The following is a 24776-nucleotide window of genomic DNA, read 5'->3' on the forward strand; positions in this document are numbered from 1 at the left end:
CTCTGCTAAGCTATAGCAACTCAGCTGTTATTATTTATGTGTCCTGATACAATTAAGTGAATGGGAACTGGATTGAACCCCACACAGATTTTTATTTTTTTTGCCCTACTACGAAGTGAGCCTCCCTTTCAGCCTGGATCTATCATATACCTCATGAGAGCCACACCTCCATTGTATTTACTGAGCATACAGTACATCTCATGAGACCATGCTGAAGAAGCACCTACCTTGGCAGTGTGTGTGACTGAAGGAAAGGAATTTTATCAGCACGATGTATGGCGTTCAAGGAATGTTGGTGATTTTTCTCCTGTTTAAGAAAAAAAAAGTCTTTTGTCACAGCATTCAGCCATTATAAATATGACGTTCCCCCTCTAGCAAGTCCCCAAATATTAAACCATGGAATTTCACAGATTCCTAAAAAGCATGGAAGACATCAGCTGAATCAAGCTAACACACAGTCAATTCGAGGGGGAAAACCTCTGCCATCAGTGGGACCCAAAACACTAATTTTCAAACATTGTCACTTAAACTGCAACCAAAACTTGCCTCTGTGCATGTAAAGAGGTAGACATCCAATACCACTACATGTGTATTTCATTGGCCCAGCACGGTTTGAAATTTCACCTCTAACGTTCTGACCAACCAAATATAGCATGAAAACTCACTCCATACTTAACCGGAGGGTGGTGTAGTTAGGGCTGCAGAATTCAATTTTCATAATAATGTGGATTTTACAGTTTTTCTCCCCAACTTTTATTGATTTCTTTTCGTGGAAAATTATAGGAGGGTCAGAATAATTTAATGACCGCAAACATGAAGGTGGAAAAAAATTAAAGCTTTGTAACTGTTAAGACGCAAGTTGTCAACATCCCCTGTCAAAGTGTACAGAGTAAATATCCTTAAAGCAAACTAAGTTCTCAAGCAGCATTTTCCTTACATCGCCTAGCTGCAAATTTCAGTTATCAATGGAAATAATTATTTGTTGGTTTGTGTGTGTGTGGTGAAAACTGATGAACCTCATCCTTCTGGATGAATTAAATATTTGTGAACATGCTGCAGAAGTTCTAAGTATTATTTGTATTATACTTTGGAACAAAGCCTTTCACAGGATGATACCACAGTGCAGACAGATTCCAGCTACTCTCTCAAGAGCAAGAAAACCCTCCATTATAATTTTTGCCTTGCCTCTAAATCAAAAAGATTCAATCAGTATTTTTCAAAATGTAAAAATACATCTAAAGTATTTATTCAAGCTACTTTAAGTTTTAGCAATTCACCACTGGAGTGGGAAGTGCTCTGATAAATTGATTTGTTATGAAGATATCAACAGACCCTGAACTATAGTAATACAGCATTATGCTAGTGAGAGATTACATTATTTTTTTACATGCACGGACATTGCAAAGGGGGTCAAAGTGGGATCATTCAGCTGAGAGCCATGATAAGCCACCCTCCTGCAATTCTGTGCAGTTCACCATATTAGGTGATTTATTTTTCTCATGTATCTGATCAGCAGGGAGGCTGAATCAGATTTTACATCTACAGTACTGGGGCAATGTCCAAATAAAAATCATATTTGAAAAATGCTTTTGCCTGTCACATTAACACCACTTTAAATTATTCAGATGGAGTAAGTTGTGAAACTCTTAATTTTTAGCATTTCAGTCCATTTGGTCAGTGAAACAAGAGTTGTCTGCATCACTTTTTGGTTCTCATGATCACAATAATGTTGTTGTATTTGGATTTCTATACATATCAAGGTTTCTCTGTCTCTCTCTCTCACACACACACACACACATATACTATTATAGGTACAATTTTCAAAAGCACCTACATCCCATTGATTACAATCAATGGGCCAATTTAAGATTATAGTGTAGACATAGCCTAAGTCACTTGTTCACTTTTTAAAATGATACCCTCTGGGCCTATACATTGACAGGATTCCTTTTCAACAAAAAGGAAATTGGATAGCTATGAAATTTCAAATTGCAGTACAATGCAGCCATAAGCTTTCATCAACAGAGAACATAAATAAAGCCAAAGTTAATTCACTATTTGACCCTTAAATGGTTGCCAGCATCTCAATAATTGTTTTGATACAATAATTTGTGTTTCCCCTCCAATTCCATTATTCCCAAACAGCGTTTTCGTCTGCTGCTTGTCATTTTAAAAAGCTGACAAACACCCCAAGATAACTCATGGCAATTAATCTGAAATTCCAGGTTTATCAAACACATTATAACACTAGAAAATGCGACTGGCTATAAATAAAGGTTAAAAATGGGGAAAAAATACAATCAATCATGGATATTAGAATAAAAAAACCAAAAGAGAAGGAACAGATGTAACACAAACGCAAGTCACCTAAGAAGGCAAATATGTTAATGCTGCATGGTTTAAATGATCACCACCTTGTCAATTAAATGATTTAAGAAGATCAATGACAGGCCTAATTTGTTAAGTGCTGATTTTTGGGGACCTAAGGAAACAAAACAGTAATGGACAGTGGTGCTGTTTCTACCCGCTGCAATCCAGAACATTAACAGCAAGGGAGAGAAACCAAGTAGATACCACACCAAGACACACACAACAACAGGCAGAAATGGACTGGATGATTTAGAGGGTTAGAGAGAGAGAGAGAGAGCTAGCGAGAGACCTGTTAGTAGCTGAGTAGAGGCAGTTAAGGTGGAGGCACCAAGAAGGATAACACAAAACTTGTAAAAAGAAAAAGAAAAAAACAAACCTCCCCCAAAAAACTAGAGGCCTGGAAATTGTTTTAAAAAAGGAGAAGAGAAAACTTCTAAGGGATAGGACAGATTTTTTTTTTAAATTCAATCCGTATGTGCATATTTGTGTGTATCTTTTTGGCAGTGCAAGTCACACTCAAGCAGGCATGCAAGAGGTTAGTTCTACTCACTGTCGGAAGGTTTGCTATCACTTAGGAAAGGTTCCTGTTCCATGATGTCCATTGGAATTTTAATACTTGGGACATTTTCTGAGTAGGGGCAGTCAGACTGTGAAAGAAACGTGCAAAAGGTCTTAGAATATTGCCACTGCTCTCTCTCTCTTAGCGTCCCCCACATATTAAATTCATCCTTCACACAGCCACTGGCGGAGAGGAGTGAGAAAGGGAAAAAGGATCGTCCACCTCAGTTGTTTCCAGGCACTCAGCATCCCCATCACACCATACTTCCCCTTCCCTTACTACAAAAGCAAGACAGATTAAAGACACACAGTGGAGCTTTTCACCTTCTGCCACTCCCCTTGTCCCCAATTTAAACTCTGCCCTGTGTCCAGCTCAAAGATGCCAGAGGGGCAACTGCCCCAAGCTGAATGGAACATACAGACGCATGCTGCATTCTTGAGGTGTGTGAAAACCCATCTGAAGTATCCCTCGGCTGCCATTTCTTTCTGAAATAGCTCAGGGGTGTTTCTTTTCCTCTGAAGTTTCTATAACTGAGATTGGCAGAGTCCCACTGCATCCTGTCAGGTGGGCTTTTTTATCCCCACCTTCAAAAAAATGACCAGTCCCAATTAAAATTCAAGTTATATTTAATTTAGTTCCCTATTTCCACTCTCCATTTAAGACAGGTTTCAGAGTAGCAGCCTTGTTAGTCTGTATCTGCAAAAAGAAAAGGAGGACTTGTGGCACCTTAGAGGCTAACACATTTATTTGAGCATGAGCTTTCGTGAGCTACAGCTCACTTCATCGGATATGAGCTGTAGCTCACGAAAGCTTAGGCTCAAATAAATGTGTTAGTCTCTAAGGTGCCACAAGTCCTCCTTTTCTCCATTTTAAAGGCTTTTATAATCCAACAGAACCATGACGAAGCAATTAGCACCATCAGGCAGCACTCTGAGGTATTTTCAGTTCAGACAGGGGTTGCCAGTACTTTAGCAAGTAAGTCCCCCATGTTTTCTCCCTGAGGGCCCTTAATGGGCTTTGGCCCAGACCCTTAGCAACTGATAAACACCATGTTCCAGGAATTGTGTACCGACAGGAAGGGCTAGACTCTATTAATTTGGATTGCCTTTCAGGCAAACGCTTAAGCACATGCTTAAGTCCCATTGACTTCAGTGGAACTTAAAGAACATGCTTATAAGTTAAAAGCCGTGGTTACCCATTTAAATAAACACTTTCTCATAACCGAGGAAGGGCATACCAGCACCTGGGAAAGCAATTAATATTAAGTTGCACTTTGCTAGAAATGTTTAGACATTGTTGCTGAAAAGATATAGGTCCTGCATTGACGGACCCGGCACGGTATGCCATTTGAAAGGTTGGGTAGGAATACCTTGTACAGAGGTCTTGTGGTATCTGCACTGATTGTTGGGAATTTTACAAACGTTTCCAGTGGGAATCTGGTACATTTCAAAGGCAAAACATTTGCTCTTCAGAAATATTTTTGTGAGCTTCAGGGATGGTTTAACAGCAAACGTCCAGAGAGGTAGTGAAGCCATCGCAAATTACCCGATAGCCCCCTCCAACAAAACACAGTTTCCAGGCAAACGAATATAATAAATGTGATGAAAATGCTGACACTAGAGGTTCTTCTTTATACATTACCATCTGCAAGAACAGAGATCTCAAATCTCAATATGCAAAAAAAGAAAAGCATTAAAGGTTTTGCATCTTCAGCATTTGGCAGCTCTGACAAGGTTACTAAATGTGAATCCTGATCTAAACATAGTGGCCCAAAATTTTTTAAGAGTTACTAGTAATGTTTGGGAGCCCAACTTGAAACACTTTCATGAGGTCTGACATTCAGAACATGCTCCGCTTCTGGCACGCCTTGAAGGTGTCTCATGATGGGCACCCAAAAATCACTAGACATTTCTGAAGGTGTAGGCTAGGGAACCAGGGATGGGATACCTGCATGTGCTTTGAGCTGTTCCCGCCTCTGCACCTAATTGCTAACAAATCCTGACTTAGAACTCATCAGGTCTTGCCTCGTTCATTCTCTCTAAGGCCATGTATATTATATATGCCCTAAAATGTCATCTTTGAACACCAGTTCACTGATACGTTATACATAACCTGCCTTGTGCCATCTCCCAAGGGCAGGTGTATAAATAAAAGAAAAAATACACCACCACATACTATCTGCAGGAATCCAGTTGCAATGAGTGCTGAAAAAATGTCCTAAGAAATGTTAACTAAAAGGAATGTTATGTAAGCCAGCCTCCCATACAACCAAATACTGTAAATGTCAATAACTAGATACACAACCATCACAACCACCCTGCACGCAGGTGTATTGCTATAATCTTTGAAAGTGTTAGAAGTCAATCCAGTAATTTCCTTTTAATCAGGCACAATGTGTCCAGCTCCCGTGCTGTATAGGGAATGTTGTTGGGCCTGGGGGCAATGTAGGACCTTCTGGGAATATTCTTAGCAGCTGTATGACATGGGCTGGTCCAATGGATCAACTGATTATGGATCCTAGAAGAAGCTTTGAAACTTGTGTCCTACGGGCTGACTGGTAGGATAATGGGGTGCACTGTACAAGTACCTGCATGGAATTTCTAGATTGAATGTGCAACTTGTGCCATTTTTTCACCTCTTTCTTCCCCTAGGAGGAATGGCAGCATTCCTCTTCAAGGGAGCATCCTTCTGCTCCCAGCCACAGTAGTCAGGCTCTTCACAGAGCATAGGAAGAAGTAACTCCACTAACACCAGCCGAAACTCTTCGCATCATTGTGCTGAAGTAGTTAAAGCCCCATTGTCATTCAGCTGGGGGTAAAGAGAGCCAACTCCCCCAGAAAGAGAGAGTGATTTAATAGACATGTGACCTCAAATTAAGCCTTGGTAGGGAAATGCTTTAAAGGCACAAGGACAATATTTTTGTTTAAGTGCATATGGAACAAAAAAAACAACTGAAGTATTCTAAGGCACATGGATCTGGTCACAGCGCTTAAGAGCAACATTTGCAGCTATGCTTCATTATTTTAATGCACACGACAATCAGAGATTAGAGCTCCGAGTAAATCACACTCTAGACAGCCACTTATCCTCTCTCAATTTTCAAGCCAGGATTACCAACCACAAACAAAAGACCTTGCAGAATGTGACTAAGCAAGTCACATCTTTGTGTGCTTTTAAAAATTGAATTAATTAATTAAAGAGCCATGGAATACTCCAAACAAGTGTGTTATTTTCACTGGTAGTGGAGCTGGTTGCCCAGAGCACGTACATCCTAAAGAGCAAAACAAAAGTGAAAGAGAGTCAGGGCGTAAACAGACTGGGGGAAGACAGAGCACTCAGAACACATAACATTTCAATAGACACGGAGTAGAATATGCATGTGGAAGCGTGACTCTTCGTTCTCGGAAATGAAAGCGCCACCAGCGAAGGTTAGGGACATCTGAAAGATGACATGCTCAGGGCCAGGTGCCTGCAGCAGGTAAAGATCATGCTGAGAGTGAGTCAAACTAGGCAGGGAGGAGTCGCCACTGCACCCAGCCATGAGGAGGGAGTGCACCTAGGGACACCCAGTATTAACAAGCTAGAGTTTATTACTTTACAATTGCAGGAAGCTCCTTACATCGTCATTGTCACTATCCAAACTGCCCTTCTTCTTTTTCTTCTTCTTCTCATCCTCTTTCTTCTTCTTGTCCTTTTCTGGAATGACGTCGTCAAGGAAACTGAGGTCATGCTGGGAGAAGAGGTAGTCCATGGCTTTTCTGACCGCCACAAGTGCGAGGATCTGGTGGGACAGAAATTCAGCATTCCCGTATTTAAATGTTACCATTCCCCTTACTCACGCAGCACATTACCTTTAGTCAGGGATATTGGCTTTACTCTGTGTGTATTCAATCTGACACTGTTCTTCTCCCCGGATGCCTCAGTGCTGTCTGCAAATTAACACGTCGGAAATCTGATAGGCTACTGGAATAGCTCACGTCAGGTTGGACATCTAAACCCTGTAGCTGATTTGGACTCCAGGTTTCAATGTCTTAGGTGACCACAAGTCAGTGTAAACAGGAACAATATACAGGTTTACACTATAACATGTCACAGGTAAGTTACAATTCTACCCTGAAAAATGACTTTGGAAAAGATGGCATTGAGTGGTTCCATGGTTACTGTGTTACAGTTATTTCTGTATTAAAAGGTGCTTAGGTTACAAGTAAACAGGGTTGATCTCTCTAGCTGCCAGTTCTTCAAACTCAACTTGGGAACTAAAAGTCTAGCTGGGTTCTTGCCTTCTTGTGAATCACCACCAGCAACTGAAGTTCTGCAGGCCAAGCCAGGCTCTCAGTTACCCCTGTGCAGCCCCACTGCCTTTCAGGGGTTTGCACAGGTGTAACAAACCGGGGGTCTGTAACTGGAGTCCATTCAGATCTCTGCTTATTGTGCACACGAGGAAGAGAATCCAGCTCAGTCTCTCTCAGATGCCTTTGCTAAATGTTTTTACTGTTTTGTAAAGATATGGCTCTTAATATGCCAGCAGACCAGATATATTGATTTTAAAGGTATCTTTCTACATAGGAATGTTTCCACAGTGGAACCACAGTGAATGTTCTTAGAAGGAACAACGCTGATGCAGTTAATAGCATCAACAGAAGAGTAAACACGTCCCTTTATTTTTTTCTCTGTTTCTCTCTCTCTCCCTCTCCCTTTTTTAGATAAACCATACATTGTGCAACTACAGTTGGCTTTGACTCACCTATTAATTAAGCCTGAAATAAGGTAAGTTTAGCCCCGGTTTCATGACGAGCCATCCGGCATGAGCCTAGCTGAAATCTGAACTGTCTTTAAGCTGGAGGCTAGACTCTACGGAGTATAGATTAATGGAGGTATTGTTTCGGTCACAGTAGGTTTGGAATGAAACCCTCACCTCCAAGGGTTCTAGTTATACCAAAGAGAAAACACATAATAGAGAAGGGCCTGAGCTGTGCTGTTTGGTTTTGCAGCCAAGCTCTTCCAAGGATCATGTGTTTGTGTAGGTGTGTCTTGTCTTCAGGTTTGGGGATTTGCTCTGACCCATTATAAAAGAGGGAAACTGCTGCAAAGCGTGCATTTGAATTCCCCCAAAGTGTGGGAGTGTTGGGGTTTCTGGTCTGTGGTGTTACCAGGTGCACTAGGTTCTTTTCTATGAGTAAAATACCATATAATAGCCGTATACGTTTACACAATGATATATTGGGTGAATAATGTGTCCTTAAACATTTACTCAACATTTTAGAATGAATCTGATGTAATATTGAAAAACAAAAAACACTTCCCCAAAGATGGAATGAGTAAATGAACCACTGTTAATTTTTATGACATACAGTTCCAAGAAAAGCCGACTTCTCATTCCTGATTTAGCCAATTAACTTTCTAAATTTCCCCATCCTGAGTTACAGCAGCACACAAGCAAAGGACACGGAGGACAGCTCTGCCCTCAAATTCCTTTGCTTTTGTCAGTTTGTGTTATTGAGAAGCACGGAAGAAGGCTTCTGTGCAGTATTTAATGTGAACTATCAAGGGAAAACAATGCATGTCTTACATGTGGACATAGCTCAGAGGGAGGGTGTGGGAAATCTGACTGTGGCAACAAAAATGGGTCAAAATTAATTGTGGTTTCCTGGGAAAAAAAATTAACTTTATGGACTCATTTTCCCCAAAAGGATTTGCGAAAAAGCAGCCACTAACACAAAGAGTAGAGGCCGCGGAGAGCATTCCCCTTGTAATCTTGTATCAGTGTGATGGATGGAATGACAAAAGTTCTTTGCTAAGTGTCTAGCAGCTTAGTGCTGTAATGTGTTTTGTGGGGTGGTTTAAGTACAGGGAGCCTGAAATGAAGAAGAAACTCGACCGCTCCACTTACCATGACTGGGAATATTATAGCAGCCACAGTTGACTTGAGGATCCAGAGGAGGGCCAGACACACCACCTGCAGGAAAGTGAACAGGTGGACCCGGCGCAGCGGGACGTGACGCAGATAAATGAAGTCAGGCTGATGTTTCAGAGGCATCAGAAGCAGCTTCAGACGATCCATGAACTGAGCAGGAGAGGGAAGAAAAAATTAAATAATACAATAGTCAGAGTAGCTGATACACAAAAAGGAGTGATAAAGCATTGTTGGCCCTTAATTTGTGAACCAATGGTGACCTGCTCTTCTTGCAAAAACAACACACAACCAAACACCCTTGCCCCCTGTGGCTGAGTTCTTTCCCTTTTAAGTAACCTTTATGTTCTGCACAATGGGCAAAATTTTTAAACCTGGGTGCCTAAAGTTAGGCTCTTAATTTCTATTTAGCTGCCTAAATATGGATTTACTTGATTTTCAAAGGTGCTAAAAACCGGTAGCTCCCATGGATTTCAATGGGATTTGTGGTTGCCCAGCACTTCTCAAAGTCAAGCCAGTTACATTAAGGTGCCTAAATATGGATTTAGGTGCCTAACATTAGGTTTGGAAATGTTGGACAGTGTATAACATGAGAGCCCCAGTGCAAGATCCTTAGCTGGTGCAAAGGGTATAGTTCTATAGGAATGGCATCGATTGCCAGCAGCTGAGGACCTGACTCTGTCAAAAACAAACCAGACTGAGGAGTTGGTAAGAGGGGAAGTGCCTCTAGCCCTACTGGAAGAGACAGGTTGGAGCGAATCCCCAGCCAGGATTTCCTATCACTCAGAAGTTGTCCTTGGACAGCTGAAAAACAAACATTTTGTAGCACACTGGTCACCTGGGCCAGAGCACTGAGAAATTCTGCTTGGAAGAACCAGGGGTAGTGAATATTACAATTGACTGCTTGTCCCTTGCCAGAGCACTGGCCTCTTGCCCACTTCTGGCAGATTCATCTTAATCTAGGGGGTGAAAGACAGGGCCATTTTTAAAATAAATTCTGATGGCATCCACAGAACATGTAGTCTTTTCCCATTAAAATACTGCTAAGTGGAAAAGAAGTTTGCAATTAGCAGGTGATAGAAAGTAACAAAACCACTTCCAGCTTCCTAATGCCAATTAAAGTGGCTGCCCTGGGAGAAAGGCTCCCTTACGTAACATTTCCTCAATAACAAAGAAAGGGCGTTCGGCTTTGCTCAGTTATTCCCACCAGTTCATGCTGGAGAATAATACCACCTCAATAAATCCTGTTAACTTGATTCTCTAATGCAAAGCAGCAGGCCCAGTTACAGGCCCGAGCCATCTAAGAAGCAGGACTACGGCAAGTGAACAAGCACTGTTCTCAGTATTTGTCAGTAAGTGGCCAGAGAGATGGTTTTAAATCACGCTCGGAGAACACACTTAAAAGGTTACAATTGCTTCTTGTGGCATTGCCACGGCTCAGAAGGCCGGAACTGGTGCTCTCCTGTGGAAAGGTTGCTTTTATTTGATATCATCTACAACACAATATTTGTGAAGCCTTGGTAAGAGCCTTTGGAATGAAAATGAGGTGGAGGAGGAGGGAAAGGGTGAGTAGTTAAAACAAGAGCAATGGTTAATGATTGCCATCCTCTTGACAAGGTCCTTTAAAGAATCTACCCTTAAATATCAGAGTGGTTTGGTTGCTATGGGAACTTACCTGCACTCCATTAAGGGAAGCGACACCCATGTAGAGGAACACTCCATAGAGCACAGGCATAGGAATAAACTAGGGGAAGGAAAAGAGTGGTGAAAAAACTACAGTGAATAACCTCAATCAGTCATCTAGTTGGTACAGAGAGAGTAACAGAATTCATATCCTGTGCTAACCCTGAACTTCATACGCATATGAGTAATGCCAAGTCATAGAAATTAGCAAGTTTTATACTGTATTTTAGTGAACGGGAGAGCACTTGTTGTGTTAAAAATAAATAGCTAAAGGGCAGATGTAATTACACTGGGAGAGAACAGGGCTCATACAACACAAAAATCTGCCCAGCAGAGAAGGGAAGTGAAGCCGGCCCAACCAGGAGGCAGAGTCAGGGGGTGGGAAACATGTTCCAATAAGGTTAAAAGTTTTTAAAAAGTTGTAAAATGAGCCTGTGTCTCTGCACTTGTTGGTTTTGAATAAGACTGAATGCAGAAATGCTGCCTCCCAAAAGGAAAGAGACTATATTCCCATCATATTGCCAGTCTCTGGAAAGAAAGGTTGTTCTCATAAGAGTTCCAAACCAGAGATTAGATAATGATGTGAACCAACCCTCTTATTCTTCGTCCAATCCTTGACCCATGTTAATTCATAACTACTCACGGGCTAACAATTGTGAGTCATCATCTCACTTGCCAAACCTGCCTTCCAAACACCACCACCACTTTGCACTCACATAAGTGGCAAGCCCAGCCCACCCGACACAACAGGCCCCTTTGCAACGGAATGGGTAATGTTTAGGCTGGATGCTGGGGAGCCAGACAGGGAGTGGGTCCCTCTGCATGGCTTGGAGGGATCAATGCTAGAGGAGCCACCTTTGTAGCTATCCCGCTCCCTGCAATATAGGCTATTTCAACCTGCCCTGCATCTGCCAAGTTCCCAGCCCAGCTGCTTGGTCAGGCTCTACCTTTAATCGAAAGGTCTCAAAGTGCTTTATAAATATTCATTGATTAGTACAAACTCAATACTCTTCCCAGGCAGGTGATACATAGGGATCACTTCACCCCCCATTGAACGCAATCCCCCTAGCATGGGATGGAAGCTGTTTCAAAGCACTGAACCACACTGTGCAACAGATGGCTGTGCATGGGAAATTGTTTTTTTTTTTAAATCTGGCACTCCAGCTGCAGACAAAAAGCCTTTATCAGCAGCAAAATAACCGCCCAGCTTGCCAAAAATGAAAGAGTCCCTCAGCTGAGCAGCAAAGTTATTTGTAATAAACATGACATGTTGTCAATCAAAATATCAGACGATGGTCCAAATACAAGATGGCCTTGAAATCCTTAATATAACTTTTTTGACACCAAGCAAAAGAGCAGTTCCTGCATCAGTCCCCCTGCGGTGAGAAAAGCAGTCAGTGTAATGACTCGCAACCACCACTGCAGGGCAGGCACTGCGCATCCAATGCCTCTCTGAACTTCAAAAAAAAAAAAGGAGGACTTCTGGCACCTTAGAGACTAACCAATTTATCTGAGCCTAAGCTTTCGTGAGCTACGGCTCACTTCATCACTGAACTAAGAGTACATTCCATTTTTCTTTTGAGTGACGCATTTCTTTAACATCTTTAATGCACAAGTTTTGAGCAGGACAACAGAACTTTTTATTGTATTCCCACTACGTGATTACTCACCCTTTGCTAGGTTATAAACACAGTGGCATACAAGTACTTCTTCAGGCCTGGATCCTGCAAACACTTATGCACACATTTAACTTTGAAAAGAAAAATAGCTGTGCTGACGGCAATGGGCCTAAGTTAAGCATGCGCCTGAAGTTAAGCATGCATACGTTTGTGCAAGATCAAGGCCTTAATGAGGATGTGCTGCCCATTTCTCAACTGTGCCTCAATTCCCCACCAGCTTCTGCAAGTCTCTCTGCTGTACATTAATCCTTGTTGTGGCTTTGTTTGCAGCACTTGCTTCACTGAGTGGGACTCATTTATATTCCGTTTTAAAAGCTAAATGATTTTCCTGCAGCTTGCTTGCCACAACCTTCTGACAGCGCGCTGTAGGAAAGAAAAAAAATGTCTCACTTTATGTTGTTTGCATTACTGCGGCGTCCGAGGGATCAGACAAGACAATGTCTCCTGAAGCAAGATGGGTCGAAAGTTTGTGGAGATCTTAGTTCAGCTCTTAAGTTTTTCTGTGCTGTTTCTCTCGCTCTCTCTTTTTTTTTTTAAATAAAAAGTATTTGAGTATCATTGCACTGTTGCAGGATAAACAAACACGTAACTCGCTCCTCAGTGAAGTCAAGGTACAGTATCATGCTTAACCTAATCCAGTTGTGTAGGAAAAGTACAGTGCTTTAGTTCTGGAAGATTTCATGCTGGCAATGTATTCTCTGGGAAGGGAAGGGACTGCTAGCTGACAGACTCAAAGCAAACCTGTTGCTGGCCAACTAAAGAAAAAAAATGTATTTATAGGAAACTGCTTATCATTCTCTTAGCAGGAACTCAGAACTGCAGTTACTGAGTGGAAGAATCAGGGACATAAAAAAACCCCCAAACCTGCAGTTATTCATTTCACTGACTGTTTTATTGAATTTGGGCTTGTTAGTATTCAGTTTACTGTTGGCATCATAAGGTGTGTAGGTTTGACAAGGCATTCCACGAGGCAGTTCTTACAAGAGCAGAATCCACTGCTGAGTTTTGTTAAAGGTTCTGGAATTTTGCCAAGTAACTCCTACTGACCTTAATGGGAATCATACAGCTCTATCCCACAGACTTTACCCCATACGCGTCCTTCAGGCAAGTGTGTAAAATAGATCAGTGAACAGAGCAATCCTTGCTTAGAAATAAAAAAGCACAGCAAGGGAAGGGAACAGATTTCTGCAGGGAAAGGCCACAAAGTAACAACCAAATGCATCAAACTAAGCATGAAATTAAAGACGGGGTGGGAGGAGGAGAAGAGTTAAGAAGAACCATGATGAGGAATTTACTACTTGTAAAACCAGCCACTGAAATCTAGAATAGGAAAGTTTTGATTATTTAAAAAAAAAGATAAGATTCTTCTCTTCCCCTTCAAGGCACTTGGTACCACCTGCCCCTCCCCACATTCCTGCCCTCATCTCCACCCCAGGGTCACATCTTCCCCTTTGCTCACTCATGCCTTTCCATGACACTGCTCTCTGATTAATATATGTAAAGCTCTCATTTGCCTTCTCCCTTACAATACTTACCTGTTGCATCATTCAATTACTATGGCCCCTGCCGCTGTTTCTATAGCATAATGTATGTTACTGTTCTGCATTGCCCTCGATTGTGCCTTTAAACTCTAAATCCGCAGGGCTGGGACGTGTTCCCCATTACTGCCTGTATCTTGGATGCTATAAATAAAGAATCATCACCACAAAAGTCTAATATGCAAATAGAAGAGTTCCTGCACCAGAGATGTGTAACTAGCTTCCCTAGTGTTGTTCTGTGATCTAATGATGTATTAATGGTAACATATATGTATGAAGCTGTATGCAAATAAATCCCCGATCTTGAAAAATAGGCAAACATCTATGCTGTAGCAAACTGACAAAAACCCAAGGGGAATGAGTTTTAAAGAAAGAAGTCAGAGGCAGAGCTGATCAGTGCCTGGGTGGAATGCTATTGGCTGGCTATCAGGAAAAACAAGGAGATTAAGAAATTGCATTTCTATATCATCCTCACACTTTGCATACTGCTCAGGTGGGCAGTATTTCTGAGGGATGGAAATATTACTGATTTAAGAGGAGAAAGCCTAGAAGTTCAGTTCTCTTGGTTGTTCTGTTCAAAGGCAAAGCAAGTTTTATGAACCTAGCATGGACCAGATGCGTGCTCTGACAACTGGACCTAATGGGCTTAAATCCAGGACCTACTGGAGTCAGTGAGAAAACTCCATTGACTTTAGTGGGGTCAGAATTTTACCCATGGAGTAGCTCTGTTAGCTCAGACCAGCTGAACTTTATGGATTGCCAGGAATTCTTTATACTCTTCATCATCTATGTCATGTCTACACTCTGAATCGTAAACACACACCATGAGCTGGGTGCCAAATGTAAAATTCTCTACACTCATACGTGAGATCACTGAAAAGTTATTCATGGCAACTAACATCTACTACAAGAATTGGATTCCTCGGTACTAACAGGATGAACTAAAGGATTGTCTTATTTCGGATATGCTCATTGATTTCCTGGTACATACGATATGTGGATGCCCTGGATGCATGCATAAAGCACATCTCACATCATATCCATCCCTCTGATACATGCTGAAGAAACAATCCTAATTCTTCACCTGGCAGCCTCCTCCAAGACTATAAAGTGAAGTCACTCTGGGAAGTTTGGAAAGGGAATCAATCTGAAACTTTCTTTGTCACCCCCAAGCTGAGATAATCAATACCACAATCCTGCCGTTCCTTCACCTCCCATTGACTCAAGGTGCAAGGACCAGATTCAGTGGTATACTCTGACTTTTGTGCCACGCCAGTGATGCAAAGCAGTATGTAAATGGCTGTACAAATACACTTACATAATTTCAAATTTCTTTTTCTAGACTATACATTCATTGTAAACTGGTATCTTCCATGGAGCAAATACATTGTGCTATCAACCATGCTTGCAGCATGGCTTCAACAAGCTCTCCTAGTTTGTCTGCAGTATATTTTGCATGAGCACATGTATGTGGCAGATGCATGAAACATATGAAGTAGAACAACAGTGCTGCACACAAACATTTAAAGCAACTCTTATATTAAAAGAAAACAAAAAAAAACAACCTTGAAATTTCTTGGCAACACTGTATCAACCTACAGATAAACTTTTTAGGAGGAAAAATCATGTATTTTAAGCTCTCACTAAATTATAAAACTACATCAATAATTCTCCCTAATCTCCTTTTCCATACTGCTATGATGACAGTCTTATCATACGAACAGTCTGTTATTGCAGTGTGGGCAGCTTCTTTATCTTTCAGTGTCCCAAGAAGAAAGAAAAGGGGGAAATTTAACATATTTACCTTCAAGATGGGAGCCATAAAGACTGACACACCAGTGAGAATGAATACAATGACTCCAGTGACTCTCTGCTCCCTGAAACCAAATCAGACAGTTACCGGTCTAGCTCCTGCTTTCTCCTAGGTTTCATTCTCTGTTCAACTCTCCAAAAAAAACCATAGACTCTAAAGATTAGGTTTTCAGGCCAGATTTTCAAAGGTGGATGGCAACGGTATGGCCAGAAACATCATGCGCACAGGTTGAACATGCACACTGTTTGCTAATGCAAAAAAAAACGTATTTGCACGTTTCTCCAAGTGCCTGATTTGTGGGTACAGCAGTTTGCACCCATCTTTGAAAATCTGGCTCCTTTGAAAATTGAGACTATTCCCAGAGTGTCATTTTTACTCAGATAGCTAAATAACAAACACATGACTGGCAAATCAGTAGGATGTTACAGATCAATATTAGGGGAACATGTTTGAAAATGTAATGTCACAAGCCATCAAATGGGCAGGCTAAATTCTTTGTATGTGATTGGCAATTTGTCTTATATGCATATCAGTGATAAATCATTTGCTATGGACTCATTAGTTGGTGGCATATTTTGAATCCTCGTCTAAGAAGGAAACCACAGTTCTGTTTGCTGGTCAGCACAAGTACAGAAGGAAGTCATGCACTATTGGTCTGACTTTCTGTGGAAGTCTGAGCATCTGCACTTCTCATTGCCCTCAGAGGGAGCCAGGGTTGCTCAGCAAGTCTGAAAATACACTGGCAAACATTTTCGAGTATGTAAAGTTAGGTACCTAAATTCACATTTAAGCACCTAAGTAAGTGGCCTGAATTTCAGATGCACAGCTCTCCTGCTGAAGTCACTTAACACCACTCAGTTTGGGTACCTAAATATTGCATTAAATTACCCGATTAGGTAGAGCTGGTTGCTTTAGGCACCCCAAGTTTGAATTTTTTGGCGACTGTATTTGATCATGTCTGTCTGTCTAATTTCCAATTACAAAATTATCTGTGATGACATTGTCCACTTTCCCATCCTCAGAAAGCCAGCTCTTATTACAGATCAGCTGTCAAAGCTAACTAGGAAAATTAGCCACACTCCTCTGGGCGTTTTGTGGCCAAGTCTCCTAGTCAGCTTTGAAAAATCTCAGCCTACATATTTCACTCCCAACGCAGTGAAAAACAATATATAACTTATTAAAAGTTTCAGTCTCTCTCTCTCTCACTCCCACACAAACGCAAGTTTTAAGACAACTTTTTTCCCTTTTAGGAAACAACCCTGGAGAGGGTCTACTCAATACAAACTTCTAAGTGAATAAAAAAATGAGGACTAAAAGAGTTCTAAGGAAATCTCAGCTGAGTTGAAAATGTGCTGTAAATCTGACATCTATTCCCGAGTGTCTCTGCCTTTGTCCTGTTTGGTGCTAGATCACTTACAGCATACACTGATCTTTGCATGCAAACAAGGCCACTTTTGGTTTGCCATACCTCACTCCCAGAAACTTGGGCTGTTCTCCAGGTGCTGAGGTCTCGGTCTCCATCTTCAAGCTATCGATGTGGGCAATGGAGATCACAGTAGCAGCAACGTACCAGGGCAGGGCCATGAAGGAACATATAATCATCAGAATAGCCACCCAAAACAAATCCAGATGATAGCCAGCACCTTTCTGTGGAGGGACACAGGCAACAAACGTTATAGCATTCAGCTAATCATCAAATGTTTGAGAACACCAGGACCTTCTCATAGTTCTAGATTGATGGTAATGGCACACAAGTCATCTTGATCAGATGTTAGCAGAGTATGACCTGATGATCTTTAGAGGCTGAATTATCAATGTAGCTGCTGTACACAGGTATATATTACAGTGGTGGGTGACTTAACAAATAAAGGGGGTAGGCAGCCTTGTGAGCAATTTCGGAAGAGATCAAAATTGCAGAAAGTCCACCAGTAATTAATTGATCACCGTATTTACAAAACATGCATATATACTATATGCGGGAAGGGGTGAAATTGATGGAGTTCAAGCCCACCCACCAGCAAAATAACTCCATACAAAGGGTATTAGTCAAATCAAGCTATGGGCTGAGAACAGCTGCAGAAAGCGGCAAAAATTAGACTGGATGTACACTGAATCTTGGCAGGAATTTAAACGATCCAAACAATATTATATTCAAGTACTAAAAATATATGTATTTCCTGGGTATAATCTTGCAGGGTATTTCAACGCTGCTCTAGACTGCCCATTCTTTCACTTGGTAATGGGCCCTTTTAAAAAACAACCCCCCAACACACCATTGTACAGTGCCATTTTTATAGTTAACTGTGACCCTTACTTTATTAGCTATTGTGTTGACAAGGAAATCACATGCCCAAGACTCCTGCAAAATTATCTGTAATGACATTGTCCACTTTCCCATCCTTAGAAATCCTGCTCTTATCAATCACATGTCCAAGACCCCTACAAAATTGCAGCAGAGTCTTAGAAAACAGAACAGTCCATTTGCACCCCATGAGATTGTTATGGCAACAAGAGAACTCAGAAAGTGCGGGGGGGCATGGTGCAACTACCTAAAAAGCAAGACAGTGGTTTACAAGGGAGAGTTAGCGGTTATCCTCAAACCCAGTTACAACAGGGCGTTTCTCTAGACACAGCAGAAGGCCAAGACTTATATCCTGCTTGTGCGTATGGGTCTAGTCCAGGGGTGGACAAACTTTTTGGTCTGAGGGCCACATCAGGGTTCCGAAACTATATGGAGGACCAGGTAGGGAAGGCTGTGCCTCCCCAAACAGCCTGGCCCCCACCCCCTATCCAACCCCTCCCACTTCCCGCCCCCTGACTGCCCCCCTCAGAACTCCCGAACCATCCAACCCACCCCTGCTCCTTGTCCCCTGACCGCCCCCTCCTGGGACCCCCCACCCCGACTGTCCCCCAGGGACCCCACCCCCTAACCAACCCCCACTGCTCCCTGTCTGTCCCAACCTCTATCCACACCCCCACGCCCTGACAGGGCCCCCGGGACTCCCATGCCTATCCAACCCACCCGTTCCCCATCCCCTGACCACCCCCTCTACAGAATCTCCACCCCTGACTGCCCCCTGGGACTCCCAAGCCTATCCAACCCCCCCCCGTTCCCCATCCCCTGACCACCCCCCCCCGAACCTTCACCCAATCCAACCCTGTCCCCTGACTGTCCCCCAGGACCTCCTGCCCCTTATCCAACCCCCCTGCTCTCTCCCCCTTACCATGCCGCTCAGAGCAGCAGGACTGGCAGCCGCGCCGCCCAGCCAGAGCCAGCCCTGCCACCGCACTGCCTGGTAGGAGCTCACAGCCCGGCTGCCCAGAGCGCTGGTGGCATGGTGAGCTGAGGCTGCGGAAGAGGGGGTACACCAGGGGAGGGGCCGGGGGCTAGCTTCCCCGGTCGGGAGCTCAAGGACCGGGCAAGGACAGTCCTGCGGGCTGTAGTTTGCCCACCTCTGGTCTAGTCATTATCACAGAGAACACATTTACAGGAAAGCCTCAGTACAACGTCAATTAGCGTGAAGGTGAATGCAATGTTGAACAAATATCTGCAGAAATGAAATGACTCGTTACTTGGAAATCCGTCATAGAAACGAAGGCCCCAAATCATCCTCTGGCTGAATACATGACATGCATTTTCTTCTTCTTGGGCTCTTGTGGTCTGATTTACAAAGCATCTACAACGCCCATTTGTGGAGGCTCAGCACTTTTGAAAGTCAGGCTGTAGTTCTTTAGGAAGGAGACAGTTATTCATAATACAAATTCCATACACCCATCCACATAATGCAAGCCCTTACTCCTTGCAAAGATCCTTTCATCTGATATTAACAACCATGACAGTGTCTTCTTCTGAAAAGTCACCCCCAGCTAGCTTAAGTGACACCCTGGACATCGCAAACCTTTAGAAACCCAGGGTAATAAATAAAACCTTAATAAAACCAGTCCCCAGCTTAACATTAGTTTTAAGAACCTATTGTGAAATAAGTATGAGCGTAATGACTTACTAAAGTCTACCTAACAGCACACTTGAACTAGAAGGGTTATCAAAGCCAAACAGTGCCAAAAGTCTATGTTTACCAACAGTTATCACACTGTGGTATCGTAGATCCTGTACTTAGAACAGGAAGCAAGTGCAGGATTTTAGTGACTGCAGTGGGAAAATGCTGACTTCATAAATGGCCACCACGGTACTTTATTTTTATGAACCACCTCCAGATTTGTGTACTGTTGTTGAGATTTTCAAAGCAATCTAGGGGGTCAATTAATTTTAAAGGGAGGATGGTGTCCAAATTCTCCAGGCTCCTTTAAAATCTCAATATGCGTTTTTCTGATAACTTGATGAAATTAGTTTGGAAATTGCTTGCTCTTTATGTATGCCAATAATTTGCTCAAGTTCAGACTAAAAAGGCTCCTTTTGAATCCTACACACACTATACCCCTCCCCTTCCACCAATTAATAGAGGAGAACAGAAAAAAACTCCAAATCACTGAATCATAAGGGGTGAGACAGGAAAGGAGGGAGCATTTTTAAGAACAGGATCTATAAAATTTCATATTTTGAAGATTAGAGGTTTTAAGATCTGTTAAATTTGAGTTTTTTAGCAGTAACAGGTGAGTCAGACCTGCTGACTGATGTTCTACCTGGCAAGACCTGAATACTGTCCATTGTTTTCCTACTACGTGTACCACTTTGCCTTGGTTAATAGGCCAGCACAATTCAGTCTGCTAGCCAGTGATGCGCTGCCAATATTGTAACAAGGCACGCCCACGAAAACTGTCCCCACTTTCGCCTGCCAATAGATTTTGTGTACCAGGGCCACGTTTGCTGCCGAGGAGCAGAGAGGGACTACAAATCCATTCATTTTTTACCCCCATTTAAACAAAAACATGTTCTCATAACCACAACAAAGGAAGCAGGAAACACATTTTTACATTAAACAGCACTTTGGTCAAATGTTTATACTTTGTTACTGAAAAAAACAGACAGTGCGTTGCTAGTAAAGGAGCGTTCAGGTTGTATAAACTGAACTAACATTGGCGTGGAGGTGTCGACTTTGCAGAGAGGGATGGTAGGAATTCTTTCCCGGCAGGTTTTTTTTTTTTTTTTTTTTTAAATACCCGCCTATTAGGTTCAATCTAGTCAAAAGCAAGAGAGAAAATTTAGCTCTTCAGAGATACTTGAATGAGACCCAGGGATGTCTCTCTAGCAGTAGCCAGAATGAGTGTCTCTGTCAGAGGCAGGGAGATTACCCCAACTTTCCCTTCGATTTGGTGGGAGGATTTTAATGAGCTCCGAGGAGAGACAGCCCCCACTCACCCACAGCACATCACTGCTAGTCATCATTTAAGTGGTAAACAACAATTTCACAGGGAAATGTACAGGAAACCAAGGAGCCTGAATGGCCAATACTGCTGAGACATTAGTCCTGAGGAGGAGATGGACACCACCAATAAAAGGATGCTGTTTTCAGTCATCCACTGCCTCCCTGAGGCTTACTCCTAATGGAAATAAAATGGCTAAATTTGTGAAGCAGCATAAATGCCGGGTTGGCGAGAAGAGACACTGTCTGAAATGGAGGCTATGGAAAGGAAGTTCACAATCCACCCAGCTGCACAGGGTGAGGGAATAAGCATATGGACACTGATTCTACCATTTGGTGGATCTTCCAGAAAACTGTACAATTCATGGCTGCACCTAGCCTCTATATTCACTTTCTTTTTATTATGTTCTTCTAATTAAGGTTAAAGAAAGGCTTTAACCTTTAGGAAGCTGTGAGCAGAATAATAATACAAGGATGGCCTGGAATACGATGAACTAAGACTGATGTTCACCTTGCTAAAGAAATAAGGAGTTCAGAGGTATATTTTATGCCAATCTCAGCAGTCAGCCAGCATTTCTTGATCCAGATCCCAAACAAAGGCCATCTTTTAATAAAAATCAAACCAAAAAAAACCTTTCCCTTGTTATCCTAACCCACTGTTTCAGGTCAATTTCAGGTTGATCTTAAATCTTCATGTGTTGTGAAATAATGCCAATCGTTACCATATCATGGTAATTATATTATTTATTGGGTTCACACCTAAATAATGACCCCAATATAACCCTCATTATGAATCAGTCTTTATTCCTACATTCCAGCCCTTTTAAAATGCCTCCTGCCCTGCGGAAGGGAGAGTCCTTTTTACAGGAACTCAATATTATTCAATGGAATTCATCCTGCAGGGCAGGCAAAACTCTATAGGGCACAAGAAACTGTAAAGGGCCAGTTCAGAGAGCTTATTTTAAAAATATCATTACATACCATATTGTGACTATATTAGTGACTACAAAGTTCTTCTTTAAAGAACATTCAAAAATGTGCATTTGAGGCCACCTTTCCTTATTGATTCTAATTATATAGTCTCTTCACTTTCTTTCCTTATAGTCTCCTTTGCAGTAAATATCAGCTGTCACACTGGGATCTGCCTGTTGGCATTTCCAGTCAAAAGTGGATATACCCCATTATCTCATCACCCCGAAGTCTCCAAGGCCTAGGTTCTTAGTATCAGACAGTCAGACCAACACGCTGAGTTCATTCAGGTGTAACGGTTACACAAACAAACCTTGTTTTCCATATTGCTTAAAACTATCTATCAATGATTTCCTTGTATGATAACCATGCTATTAAATAGATATTAATAGGGGCTTGTCAAATCTACAGAAACTTTGCCCGTCTTGATAAGGCAAGAGAAACCCTGACCCTTATGCTGTAATAAAAATAAAAGTGTCAAAGCAAAATCAGCTCCAGTCTAAGGTTCCAGCTTTAAGGATCCTTTTGCTTGAGAGAAAGGCAGGCTTTAGAAGGAACAAACCCCCCTCCACGTGAACCTATCAGCAAGCATAAGGTCAGTAGGCACGGTGGTATCCTCAACTCTATCCACTGGATTCTAATTACTGCTCAGTTAATTCACATCATCTTCCCATCTGAAATGGTCAGACGGGGGATGTCAGTGACAATAATTAGAGCTGTACAAAGGTATTCATACTGAATCTCGGACCTACCCATACTAAGCTGGTGTTCAGGGTTCAAGATGCTCCTCCAGCATGGTGGCAAGAGCATGCACAGCAGGAAAATCTGCACACCCAGCTCTGTCTCACTATCATACATGTTTCTAATGTGCCATAAGAACCTCCCTCAGCTGGCTTCCCTCTCAACAAACCCCAGAACACTCTGACTCCCTATTGTCATCGCCTGGTGGGCCCAGTGCCTCTCTCTGATGGGTCACCACGCCCTGATCTTGTAAGTACAGGGGGTGACAGAGGCCCACAGGGCAGAGCCAGTGTCCTGTCATCCCTTCAAACTCTAGGATTTACTAAGTTTTGTAGCGCAGAGGTCAGGATTTGGCTTGACAACTAACCCCTGCCCTCTACCCATCTCTCACACACACGGCCATGGGAAGAGGAAAAGAGTCCCTTCTTCCAGTGGCTGCTCCCCAAGAAAAGCAGCAGCAACCCAGAAAACTTAGTGTGGTACCTCGAGGACCCTAAGTCATTGCTTAGTTGCCACACACTAGGCAGGGAAGTCCCAGTGGCTAAGGAAGTCTTAGGGGGCAATGTAGCTCTCTGGGCTGAGTGTAACAGCCACTCTGGGGGGGCAGGACTCTTTTCCTTTCCCGCTGCCCTGTGGGACAACAGGGTCAGGTTGTTTCTTGACCCCTGCATCACACGACTCTGGGAATTGGGGGGCGGGGGCAGAAGAGAGAGGGGGAAATTATAGCCCAGTCTGGCAGGTCCTTAAGATGCAAGGTGGGGGTGCAGCCCCTCGACATCCCCTGAAGACACACGAAGAAAGCCAGCCACCATCACAAAGCAGCTTCTTCCTCTTAAAGACACAGCAACAGTAAAGAGGGGATGTCCCTGAGCTTCTCTGGGGAGGGAAAGTTGTTAATCAGTGGGGGCCAGAGAGGGCAGAGCTAGTCACGACTTTGATTAGCTTCCAACCCATGAGGGTCTGACCCCTGTGATGCAAGCAGCAGTTTAGAAACACCCTGGCGGACCACACCCTACAGGTTTCACAAATCTCTCATGCAGGGATCAGCATGGTGCTGGCTTCAATTTACTATCTGTATTTCTTGCTGGGAAAAAATAAAAGGAAAGCGAATTGGAAACCCAGGAAGGCAGCAGTGCAGCCATGCTGGCAGAAATCCTATCCTCCAAGGTGCCTCTTGATGTCACAGTCAGGAATGCTTCAGAAGGATGAATGGTAGGTATTGGCAACGCTGGTTCAACCATGTTGTAGTCAGCCAACCCCCTGCCCGGGCTCAAGCCGTAGTATCTTTGAGTCTCTTGCCCCCACTCCTGAGCAATCTTATTGTTCCTCGCAGGAGCCCAGCTCACTCCCAGCACCCTTTCAGAGCCCAAATTACAATCCCCTTGTTCCTAGCCCTTGGCTATGCTTCCCAGTACCCACCACAGGGCACTGGCTGGATGCAGCCCTCCAGAGCCTTCACTCATACCGAGCTTGTAGTGTCTGTCTGCCTCAAAGAGGGGGCTTGAAGGTAAAGATTAGCAACTGCCTCAGGCTGAGCATCCTTGTTACTGGAGCTCGCTAGCAGACTCTGGCAGCTACCCTGTTCCAGGGAAAACAAACCCCCATCTCTGCAGCCACTCAAACCATTTTAAGCCCCACTTCTCCAGATGGAGCAAGTTCTGCAAGCGTGCCTAACTGGCACCGCATGACTGCAGGAATGCTCATTAGCCTTTCCATCAGAGGGATGGTTTGGGTCCCATCACATATGTCTCAAAGGCTAAGTGGACACCATACTTCTATCCTGCATATTCAGATCAAATGAGATAATCAGATAAGGTCATGGAGGATAGATCCATCACTGGCTATTAGTCAAGACAGTGCATGACACAAAACCGTACTCCAGGTGTTCCTAAACCTCCAGCTGGCAGAAGCTGGGACTGGACAACAGCGGGTGGATCACGCAAGTGTCCTGATCTGTCCATTCTCTCTGAAGCATCTGGCACTGGCCACTACCAGAGACAGGATACTGGGCTGGACAGACCACTGGTCTGACCCAGCACGGCCATTCTTATGTTCTTAAGCATTTTATTTTTCTTCTCCAGCATATAGGTTCTGGAAAAATCCCACAATTTTAACTGGCTTAGTGGAAAACCCAGGAGCGGCAAGTGAAAAAGGAGCAGCAGTAGTAGTACCCCTGCCCCAGCACCTGCTGG

General features: G+C 43.0%; 1 protein-coding gene across 1 annotated transcript in view; it reads right to left on the bottom strand.

Moving 5' to 3' along the window:
- The window catches only part of SLC4A4 (solute carrier family 4 member 4), a 232592-nt gene that overhangs the window by 1282 nt on the left and 206534 nt on the right, over nucleotides 1-24776 (bottom strand). The window contains exons 19-25 of the mRNA XM_077814349.1: nucleotides 17022-17200; nucleotides 15545-15617; nucleotides 10516-10584; nucleotides 8820-8993; nucleotides 6549-6710; nucleotides 2921-3017; nucleotides 228-307 (exon numbers count right to left, since the gene is read on the bottom strand). Coding sequence (XP_077670475.1) covers nucleotides 264-307; nucleotides 2921-3017; nucleotides 6549-6710; nucleotides 8820-8993; nucleotides 10516-10584; nucleotides 15545-15617; nucleotides 17022-17200 — 798 coding nt within the window. The 3' untranslated portion in view covers nucleotides 228-263. The remainder of the gene's footprint in view (nucleotides 1-227; nucleotides 308-2920; nucleotides 3018-6548; nucleotides 6711-8819; nucleotides 8994-10515; nucleotides 10585-15544; nucleotides 15618-17021; nucleotides 17201-24776) is intronic.

The sequence above is a fragment of the Eretmochelys imbricata genome, chromosome 4 (assembly GCF_965152235.1).
Source record: "Eretmochelys imbricata isolate rEreImb1 chromosome 4, rEreImb1.hap1, whole genome shotgun sequence".
In the NCBI taxonomy this organism is placed as follows: Eukaryota; Metazoa; Chordata; order Testudines; family Cheloniidae; genus Eretmochelys; species Eretmochelys imbricata.